Below are 11,572 nucleotides of genomic sequence, written 5' to 3' on the forward strand. Positions count from 1 at the left end.
GCCTCAATGCAGTCTTTTATCTGTATTGTACTCATTTATTCATTTGGCATGAATTCCACTGTTGAAAGGAAACATTGCAATGTCTGATAGAAATGCTGCCAATATCAGCAGCCAGACTATAGTAGACTAATATATCGTTGTTCCCTAAAGCGTTGATATGTATTGTTAGCCATCCTAAATATATCCAGTCTGTACTTTGTCGTTTTCAATCAAAGATTGTAACATGACTAGGATCTGAGGATTTAAGGCCATGTCCACGCCTACAAAAACGATCTTTCGGATATTTTTGGCCTAAGTTAGCGGGACAGACTATATACAGACCCTGCATCTACAGACAGATGGATGACCTAACAGACTAGACAGATGGACAAACAAAAACACAAACTGTACACAACCCTGAGTCAGAGGACAAAACACTTTGCTACAACCTTTCCACCAGGTATATATGTTTGGAGATCATATCAAAACGTACACTCCCGGCTGCCTGTGCCCAGCTGGGGGGGCTGTCAGGCTAACCATCCACCCCAGCCCTCCGGGCAGTATACAACTTTTAGCTCTCACATAGTTTATGTATTTTGTTATCCATACTCGGCTGCCATGGGTTCTCATGCAGAATAACGGCGAGCTATGGAGCCCTTGCGGTTATGGTAAACAGCGTTACAACATCTATAGAGTGCTGATGCTGCCGACGCCGGAGACATCCCCAGGGGAAACAAATAACACAGGCGGGTTCACACTGACAGCCACCTGTACTTTTCCTGTCGTTCTTTCTTCTGTTCCAACGGTGAATATAATTAAAAAGGAGCATTGAAACAAATCCCATTAATGTAGTGAGACTCTGTCTGACAAAAGGTAGGTGATTTGATTTGGCTCTATTTCAGATCCACCCCTTGCAGCATGTGGTTATACAATGGTGGTGGCATTAAGTCTGCTAAGTTTGCTTTTCGTTTTAACACACATTTCAAAAGGCGCCCTGTTTCATGGCTCTGAGAAACTTCCAGCCCAGCTTGCCTGTCGCCAATAAGTCTTAAGAAACAGCTAGACAGCAATAGGCTGTGTTGGTAGATGTGCCCCGCATGCAGGTGTGTGTGTGTGTGTGTGTGTGTGTGTGTGTGTGTGTGTGTGTCTTACAGCTAAGTAAGCACTCAGCTACCCGTGGGTGAGCGGTCCTTTGTGTGTGCTTTGTATGCTTATTGTGGCAGATGTCTATCACTAAGTAGGACGCAGTGGGTTTTATTCCTGCGTGCTAGAGTACGGAGAAGGGCAGGCCGCTAGAGACCAGCAGGCACAGTTACCAGCAGAGACCGGCTCAAATGAAGTCCATCTTCACGTAGGAGGGGGAGATAAAGATATGCAAAGCAAACAAGTGTTTTCTGTACCTCCGTCTCTCCTGCTCCCTTGACCCTTGCAGTCCCGTGAGACTCGGTTATTCTGGAAACCCAACCCGTTGGATTTCCTATCAGCTAGATCTTTTTAAAAATACACCACTGCAGCCCAGCTGCAGAGAGACACAGGGGGGCATTCGCGAAAGGGAATGAACATGTTTACACCACTTGTGTGTGGATCTATCGGATGTGCTGTGTTTTAACCATCCCGGATATGGATAGGCCACCCTAAATTGTCCTATTAGGAATTGGTTAACAAGGCAAGCTGGTTAAGAGGAAGAATAGACTATAGTTTTAGAATGCCTTTACCAATTGAGTGAGGAAAGAATGACATTTTTGTCAAATGTCAACGAAATCCCGGTATTTCGCTTACTGACAACTTGCAGTAGAGGGGTGAGTTGAATTACTGTTACCAAGGAGATAAATAATTGAGATAATGGGGACGAAACCCCGCTTCTTCAACAAATTTGTAAAATGCACTGCATTTAAATTCAGGAATAACAAAATCACATTTAATTATTTCAGAGGTACAGGCGTAAGACTTAATGCTAGAGAGCACACACTTAAGTAGTCAAAATTATTTAAAATGAAAAATCTCTCACCCTGAATCTGGCTACTATTAAGTCGGGCGGTGTAAAGTGTTCCATTATTGAGCTGGAGACTGTTCTTGGGGCTAAATTGGGCTGTAGTGGATGTAGACATTATGCAAGTTTCAAGTCCCCTTCCAGGTCCCTGCACCCATTATTTTAATATAAAACTGAGTATGAAATAAATTGGATTGAGAGAGCTCCTCTTTTCCCTCCCCCGTCTAGTTCCTCACATGTCCCCTCTTGCCACTTGGACTCTGTAGACAGAATTATCTGTTTGGTTCATGTGACGGGCATTTATTCTTCCCTTGAGTTTGACATTGTAACGGTGTGGGCTGCAGAAGTACAATGTGAATGTCTGAGGACATGGCCGGGTGTGCTATGTACTTGAAAATTAATTGCCTACGTCACATGTGGTTGTGTGAGCAGCTGGTCATTATTTTTGGTGCATTATTTATGTGTACTGCTTTTTTGGTGTGTGTGTGTGTGTGTGTGTGTGTGTGTGTGTGTGTGTGTGTGTGTGTGTGTGTGTGTATACGTGCGTGCGCAAATATGACAACCCATTTTAACCCGTTTCCTCATATATTACTTTATATTCAATTACATTGAAAAGTTCACGCACATTTCCACTCACAGACGAAGCAACGCACATAAATCCAAGCCTGCTCTGCGTCTAGCCGGCAGTCATCTACTGTGAACAGAAATCCCCTAAAGACAGTGGAATAACTGTGCAGCATTGAGCAGGCTGAGGAAGAGGAGCCCCTCTGTGAGGAGGGGAGGGGCGTGTTCACTTCATCCTCCCGCACTGACAGTTCCGCACGTCTCCACCAGTCAGCACGTTTGAGGTGGTAAACAAAGGAAGGGGAAGGGATGGTAAGCCAAGCAGTCTCAACTCCCAGTGAGTCTCTGGGGGTCCTCGAAACTGTATGGACTGCATGGCAGTGCAGTGTCAAAGACTGGGGTACCGAGAGGTTAGGGTTAGGGTTACTAACCCAGACACAGTTGCAGGTATATCACCTTGAGTTGTCATTGAAATAGTCTTCATGGTCATGATACCACATCAAAAACCAGTGATGTTCTGATTCATGTGATATCGGTGCAACGCAACAACAAAGCTCATCGTGAGCGCCCATGCAGACGATGTGATATTAACGCCTCAGGAGGAATTGAGTGTGAGTGTCTAATAGTCTTTGGAACGCAGACCCAAACTACCCGCTACCAACTTATAACAATTTATATTGAGTTATATTATATTATGTCTATTCTGTTAGAGTGTGGCTCAGATGTGCCTATGCCTCTATGTCTAACTGATCCAGCGTTCTGTGTTTTTATTGGATGGATTTGCAGGCTTGACATCAGACTGAGCCCACAGTCTTCTCCTGTGAAGTGCAAATGAGGCTATAATTTGATTACACACACACACGAGATACAGAAAGGAGTACTGCGCAGCCTAAAGAGACCGCAGCACTTACACGGATGACAGAAATGGGAATATAAGTTTAATTTTGCATTTACGGATACGTAGGCCTATATGAAAATAGATAGCATGGTCCATTTATTTTGAGCACACAGTAAATGATAACGAACAAATACCTGAGGGGGATTATAATACCTAACAATATGTGATGTGATACAGGAGTGCAATTATTCTGTGACGGGACAGGACCTCAACCAGTTTCCAGTAAACCACTGCCTGATTGGACAAGTACAAGCAGGACTGCGATGAAATGCACGTGTATTTAAAAGCGGTGGTTGAATACACAAATGTATTGAACCAAAGTGGTACGATTTGTGCAATACATAATCTGAATATAGAAACGTATTATAAAAAAGCTGCGTGCCACACGCCCATCTCTGCTCCCTCTTCTCCCGCGTCACACTTGGGTTCTAAATGCAGCATGACAAGCTCCCGCACGAGGCTGGCACGCTGCGTGCGTAATCCTCCTAATGTATTCTCCTTCTCTCTTCCCCCTCGCTTCCTCCCTCCCTCCCTCCCTCCCTCCTGCAGCCTCCCAAAGTGGCACGCGGAGGAGAGACGTCAGGTCCTTTAAGTGATCGAGGCCACCGCGGGCCACCGTAGGGCCGAGTGCCGGCGCATCCATATAGTCAAACTAAGCAATTGCCAAGAGCGGCACTTTGGCTAAATGTGGGCCAATCAGAGGCCATCTATTAAAAAAAACGAACGTGACAATCACTCTGCACCTGCAGCCGCTTAGCTCCACCTCCCACCCCCAGCTCTCACACGCTACAAAACAGGAAAGCGGGCTGTAGCCAGTGCCAGCCATGTTGGCAAACTAGCACCGCACGAAAAATCGGCCCAGGGTGTTAAGGGCCGTTTACACCCTGTGAAGTTTGTGTTTGCCACAGAGCTGCCAACCCTCACGCATTGAGCGTGAGGGTTGAGGGTTGAGGGCTTTCACGCCAACAAACCTCTTCACACGCTTTCATGCCACACCTCCTATTGCTTAATTACACTTTTTCACGAATGCGCAAACTTTTCAATAGTAATGTCCTCAAATATATTCATATGATGCACGCCCAAGCCTCAGTTTGAACTGTGCAGAGCTCTTCAAAGTCTGACTGCGACCATAGACCTCTGAAGAATAAGTCCCGCCTCCGAGGCTCCCGGTTCCCTCGGTCTAATGTCTATGGGAAATAACATGGCGTTTATGAATGATCGTACATAACAAACTCTGTAGGTGGCGGAGAAGTAAAAGCTGCGTCACGTTTTGAAATACACACTTTTTCCATCTAGTTTCCACTGGCTTTTTGATTGTCGGTGCCGTAAAAGTAGTAAACGATTATAAATGCTATTTTAACGGCACCGACAATCCAAAAAGCCAGTCGAAACTAGATGGAATGTGTGTAGTTCAAAACATGACGCAGCTTTTACTTCTTCGCCACCTACAGAGTTTGTTATGTACGATCATTCATAAACCCCATGTTATTTCCCATAGACATTTGACCGAGGGAACCGGGACTTAATCTTCAAAGGTCTATACGCAGACAGAGCAGAGCATACTGAGCAGGGCACCGAGATCTGGTTGGCTCAGGCTGCCGAACGATTGGATTGGCTGTGGTTTTCGTGCAATCTCATTGGCTGGGGTTTTCAAGAGATCGGACTGGCAGGGGTTCTTGGATGATCCGATTTGTTGGGGTTTTTAAGCGATTGGATTTGCTGGGGCTTTCAAGCCATTTCATTGGCCAAGGTTTTCGAGCGATGAAATTGGCTGGGGTCTTTTAATGATCTGATTAGCTGCGGTTTTTGAGCGATAAAGATTACCTTTGGTGTAATACCAACCCCATATTGTGATCAACGGGCAGCTCAAGTTGTTCCATGCAAGGATATATATAAAAACTATTTCACAACATTAGACATACAGTAACCCAATAAAAGGCACACAGGTTTGTTCACTAATGAAAGTCAAAGACGTGTAGCTTTCATTATCAAAACCTTTGCTTGAACACCTTGGCTCCCGGCTGTGAACTTAACCAGCTGTCCAATCATCAGAGATAAACATCACGCACCAATCAAGCATGGATTTTAGAGTCAAAGTCATGCTCTTGGTTTAACCATTAAGATTTGAACATAATACCCCCTGTGCCAACACAAGTCTGAGGCACATTCCTCTTCTCATATAGATTGTCAGAAGCCCTGATGACATGGAGTCTGTTTTTTTACTGCAGAAGTCTAAGGGGATACTGTATTTTTAAACCTTCAACTAAACTCATTAAAGCTTGCACAAGAGACCTTTTCTTTTTGACATATGCACACCGAGCCTCTCCCATGTGATACGTCAGATGCTAGGAACTAAGGTTTCTACCCAAGGCTAAATCTGTAGCCTACTCTCTAAAGAAATGGAAATTTTCTTATTGCACTCTTTCAAAAGGTATATATATATATATATATATATATATGGAGCAGACACATACCAGAACACCATTGTCTATAATGTGCTCAGTTTTAAGTAATCATGCCCTCGCAGAGTTCAGAAAGTCATACCTTTTGATCTTCAGATTATCTTTATTGAAGTAATTCTGTGTCAAAATTCTAAGTCTAGTATTAAACGATTGGTTGAGTGCCCTCTACCCTACCCACACTTAATGTAATATTAAAGAAAAATTAATATTAAAAAAATTAAAATTAAGATCTTTTGCGGGGGTTATTGTTTGATTATTTCTCACAATTCACAATCTTTCATGCCATCTACCAACAAAACATCATATTACAGTAAAGTCTACTCTCCCCATCCACCCCGAAATATAATCCTAACAAGCATGATATGAATAAAAACGTCCCTAACGTCTAAGCATATTGTTCCTCTATTGCAAGAGGCTGGCATTATCCACCCACATATTTAGTCTTTGTCCTTGGATAATTATAGCCACCAGCACAGGGTTAATTGAACTGAAATAGGTGGTGCAGCGAGTTCAACCGAAGCACAGCACTGCAGAATGGGGATATAATATCCATCTAGAAGGAATGACTAGATTGTTAACAGTGACATGCGCATTTATCCACTTTTCTATTTCCAGGGCTGCAGGTAATAGGCAAGGCCTTTGCACTGGCAATTAGACCGGTGAACATTTTGAACATAGCTTTAATGCACAATATTAAACCATCCAACAGAAAGTTGACCTTGAGTGGTGTATGAAACCGATTATCATATACAGTATGTAAAACCATTATTTCCCCTCTACAGGATAATGAGGAAGAAAATATCCCCAAAGGACTTCAAGGTCTTCAAAGTGGGATGATTGACCAGATGATGATTTTAGCCTAATAGGCAAAAAAAAAAAAGACACAAAATCTGATTAATTTCCGATAACTTTATTTACAAAGACAGTTAGGGAACCCATTCTTTGAAACGAATAGAACTCTGGTGGACACACGTGTTCCATCTGCAAAAAAAAAAAACACAAGACACTAGTTGCATGAGGACTGAAGACGTGCATAACGAAGACATAAAATAAACTATTTCTAGTAACCGCCGGCAACGCATAATGTGACAAGGTCCTCAGACCTGCAGGTTACTTCTGGTAGAGAGAGATGTATATATATATTAATGTATGCAATAAGCTGTCAGAGCATTTTCTCATTTGCCCAGCTTATCTCAACATTCATCCAATATGGACCCGTATGACATCTCTGCCGTCAAGCCCAGTAACACAGGTAATGCATTCAGAGGGGTTCCGTTGAGGAAAAGATAGTTTGAAAGATATTGCCAGAGACAATTATTGAAGCAATCATTCAAGAATTTAATTTCGCCAACCAAATAGAAAAGTGTCTAATGGGCCGGATGTGGAATGTAAATCGACTGACCTTGGCTGCAGCGAAGCAACATCGCATCACTTCACTTCTTGAGGATCTGGTGTCTGACGACGATGAAGGGGAATGCAAAGCCGCTTCCGAAGAACAACACCATTCCTGCGAGCAGGCGCCATTTGTTTTCCACAGAGAATGGCAGGTTCTGAAAGAATACAATATATCAGGAACATGACTTACTCCAAGCCTTCATTCTGGGTGCAGATTTTTAATGAACATAAGTCAAGTGCAACTGCTCCATGAAAGGTTACATTAGGTTTTTAGCTTTTAAATAGGGTTAAATAGTAGTGCTATGGATTGATCCTGCTCCATTGTTACTACTGGTAGTATTGGGAACCAGATAACAATCAAACATTCAGGGTGGGACTAGCTCAAACAAGAGGGTTCTATCATTTTGCCATTGACATGTGGTGCTTTGTGAAAATGTGTTAGAACCACCGGTATAAGCATTCTTTTTTTATTTTATTATAACATTTGGCTGTCTAGAACGGTGTCGTGTAGTTAAGGATAACTGGATAAACATGACATGACTAGTTCAGTGGTCAGCACCGGGTGGGTTAGGATTAGGTTTGACTGATGATCACTAAATATTGCTTAACGACATGGAATCTTCAAACAAAAAATACGTATTAAGTTAAAAGCTTCTGCAGAACACCATCCATCTATCAATCTATATACAACCAAAAGCAGTGCGACACCATCAAGGTGATGATCTTTCAGTTTAGCACGAGTATTACTAAAGGATTCTTAAACCTGCTTCATAAAAAGTACAGCTTGAGATGAATTTTGACTAATTTCTTTAGTTGTTTAGAGGATTATTGGTGAGTTAAGCTGAATTCACAGTTCTAGGGAACCCATGTTTCGAAAGAAGCGGGAAACAGCGACACGTTGCAGATGTGAGCAGAGCTGGTTGATACTTATTTACTATACTATATTTACTATACTTAAAAATCACATTCACATCTACGCAAGGAGGCACCGGAGCGTTTCTGACCCCAAAACTGAAAGGCAAATTCAGAAACCAAAACCAGGAATGGAGTCTGCTCCATAGGTTGAAAAATCGGATTGCGTTTTTATTATACCAGGTGCTTTCATTTATTCACCTATCCAGCTGTCCAATAGAAGAAAAAAAAACACAAAACACAAAACACTGCGCCTGCTCCCTGCTCAGCCAGCCATTATTTTCCGTGTTCCTCTGCAGAGAAGGTCAACACATTGCGTCGGTCAACGCCTGGCATGTCTGGCCGTCTGAGTAGCGACGTGAATCTTAATATACATGCAGGACGTAGAGGCGTTATATGGCTTTTAGGGGACGAAGGCCTGCTTTGCCTAACTGGTAATGGTTTGTTATTTGGTGGCACTGGGTGCACTACATTTTTTTTAAGCTGCTTACTTTAATGATTAAAATAGAGAAAGGCAACCTCAACCGGATTGTTGATTTTAGATTGTTCATTGGGATATATAATATCACTAAAGCTTGAACAGACAGATTATGCTCTATAGTGTGCATTTCATTTAATTCAAACAGGAACGCAATCTCATGCATACACCATGCATTAACGTATTCGATTACTGCTAACAGTAGTGGAAATACACGTCCATAGATGCTTAACAGGCACCAGCGCCAATTGTGTTTGCTCCAATACATCAATTAAAACACACTTACACATCGGATAAGAACAGATAGGGCCTACTAGCAGTGGTGTCAACAGTGTGACCTTAGTGGGACATTCACCTTCTGAGCAAGTGCTCGTATATCACCAGTTAATTCAATTTGGACCCTTAAAATCTACAACGTAAGAACCGTTTAAGTATAATCATCTAAAATAATCTAACCCTAACCCGGTGTCGGTGACAGCGCCTTACCTGGTTAGCTCATGCTAACGCTGCAAGCCTCCTACTACCACACTGCCGTGCGATGAGAGACGGCGGTGATCGGTGGGGTTTCTTTCTTAAATCGTACACGTACAAAACGCACTATGAGCTTACGAACGGTGTTAATAAAACCAGAATAGCGTCAATATACGAGGACATTACCGACGAGCATGTCGCGGAAATGACCTCCAGGCGGGGCGCATGCTAACAACAAGGCCGCGGTCACCCTGCTGGTCCCTGGTTCACTAAAAGCATTAAAAGACTCGTTTAAGAAATAGATTACCTTTCCTGGTCCCTCGCCGTAGTGCGAAGAACGCACCGCCGAGGTGGTGAAGCGACGCACTGCCTGTCCGAGCATGATTCTGTTCTAGTTTGTTTGCTGTCGGTGTCGGAAGTCTTCTTCTTCTTGGTGCGACCTTCTTGCTGCTAAAAGTGAGACCGGCGGCGCACCGGAGCCTCGTCACCAGCGCTGAAGGACGCCGGGAAATGTAGTTCTTATTGTTGTAGTCGTGCCGACTACAAGAAGTGTTTATTTGAATCGAATTTAAAATATACAGTCTTCTTCGCTATTGTTGAAGCAGAAAGGTGGACAGACCCTGTTTCGTAATGAAGTTTAGTCTGATAGATTCTATATTTATTTATTTTTACGTTTTTGTACATTTTGGGCTGAGTTGTCAGTGGTTGGCATACCCAATTGACCGTTAAAGCATTTTAATTTAGTTAAAGCATCAACTTTACTGCGGGGTAAGTTAATATAACATAGGCAGCATACCCTTATTTTTTTTTAGATGGATTGATAATACCACAGCCGAGGGATTTAGTTAAGTTGCTTTTTTGGTAAAAAACAAACAAAAAAACAAAAAAACGGATGTCCTCCTAATGACTACATGGCCCTGCTGCCCTCACAGAACGTTGTCGTTTCCAGTCCATTTCCTCCAGGGGGCGCAGGTTGGGGTCAGCTGCTCTGGAGAGGCCGTAAGACAATGGTAAGCAGCCTACCATTCAACTTCGGTGGTTCTTCGGCTGGCGCTTTATTTTTTTGTCATAAACGAGTTGTATGACAATGTTTATCCATCTGTTTTTACAGGTCAGAACAAAGTATATCCACTGAACGCATAAGGTACACACTACAGCAAAGAGCAATGCAATTATTGACTTGACTTTGTGAAACAAACTTCGCATTTTTGAAAGAACCTCTCTGAAGGGCATCTAGAATCTCTATTGGGAACCCTGAATTGGCTATAGTTATATACACTTCTTTATATATATTTTTCTCACTATTATGAAATAAGGTTAGATATGTCCACATTGATGTGGCTTTATAAGTCTGTTTTATCATCATTTGCAAAAAAAAGAAGATGTGTTATTCGCCTGCCGCAGGTCTCTGCCACTGCACAGTACTGCCAAGCTCTTATATTTGTCCAGTGACTCTAGCACTGTACAGCCCTCCTGTTTGCAGAGAGGCGCACACGCAGGCATGCCTGCATCTCACGCTGTCAAGCCCAGCATGGTGTCACGGATTATGGACTACCTCAATGGCAGGCAGAAGTATATCAGTCCACGGGACACCCTGTCAGAGAGTGATCCAACACAGACGCACCCCAGGACACTCCGGCTTCAGTCACTAATTATCTGCGCCTCCTCAATCCCTCCTGCTTCCACTGCGCCAACCCCAGAAGTCCTCTGATCCGACGTGGAGGAGTGGAGGGCAAGGAGGAGGACAGTGGTTATACTGAAATTATGGAAAATACACCACCGAGATACAGCTTAATCCATGTCATCCATTAGTAGTCAAACTCATGGAGGTATTATATAAGTTCACTGTACAATTTTCGATTTTTTTTTTTTCGTTTATTTAGTGTGTGTCTTTTTAATAATTTATAAAATAATCAATAACATCTTGCCTCTTTAACTTGGAGGGTTACAGTACTCACATATTCAATTTGGAGTTGAAGAGGGGAGTATTTTAGGATGGTTTTAGAATTGGTTTAATTGCCCAGTCGTTCCAGATACATATGTGTGTGGATAAACAGTTTTGCGTCAGTCAAACCTAAATGTCTTTGACCCTCAAATGGAAATTTCCTCAATTAGCTTCAGCCCACGCATGTCTTATATCTGATTTGCATTCGACGGTGGTGCATTTCATTTTGAAAAACCTTACCCTTTTAAGTGGTAAAAGAACCAATTACCATTCCTTTAAAGAAAAAGCCTTTGAATCATTTGCTGTAACATTTCTAGCGATTGATATGGGCCCAAATACTTTAATAACAGTATACTTGAAACTTGGTTGCAAATATGAATCCTAATCATATTTGTCAAATTTGAACAAAGATGTAATTTGTTAGTTTCCAGAATTGGTTCAAAATAAATTGAATTGTTTTGTTGAAACATGTTTTCAT

At 42.5% G+C, this 11,572-nt stretch overlaps 1 protein-coding gene across 1 annotated transcript; it reads right to left on the reverse strand.

Annotated features, from left to right (window-relative positions):
- Positions 1–6,787: 6,787 nt before the first annotated feature.
- On the reverse strand, positions 6,788–9,619 carry cox7c (cytochrome c oxidase subunit 7C). The gene is made up of 3 exons (XM_084468052.1): positions 9,457–9,619; positions 7,296–7,443; positions 6,788–6,874 (listed from the first exon to the last, which is right to left on the reverse strand). Exons 1-2 carry the CDS (start codon positions 9,529–9,531, stop codon positions 7,327–7,329), a joined length of 192 nt encoding a protein of 63 aa, XP_084324178.1. The 5' UTR covers positions 9,532–9,619; the 3' UTR covers positions 6,788–6,874; positions 7,296–7,326.
- Positions 9,620–11,572: the final 1,953 nt, after the last annotated feature.

The sequence above is a fragment of the Micromesistius poutassou genome (genome assembly GCF_964030765.1).
Source record: "Micromesistius poutassou genome assembly, chromosome: 5".
NCBI lineage: Eukaryota > Metazoa > Chordata > Actinopteri > Gadiformes > Gadidae > Micromesistius > Micromesistius poutassou.

What these genes read in the sequence shown, in the direction of transcription:
- cox7c (XM_084468052.1), bottom strand. Translation starts at nt 9,531, where the DNA reads ATGCTCGGACAGGCAGTGCGTCGCTTCACCACCTCGGCGGTGCGTTCT. An exon ending in ACGGCGAGGGACCAGGAAAG is followed by an intron (nt 7,444 to 9,456) that starts GTAATCTATTTC and finishes GTATTCTTTCAG; the next exon opens with AACCTGCCATTCTCTGTGGA.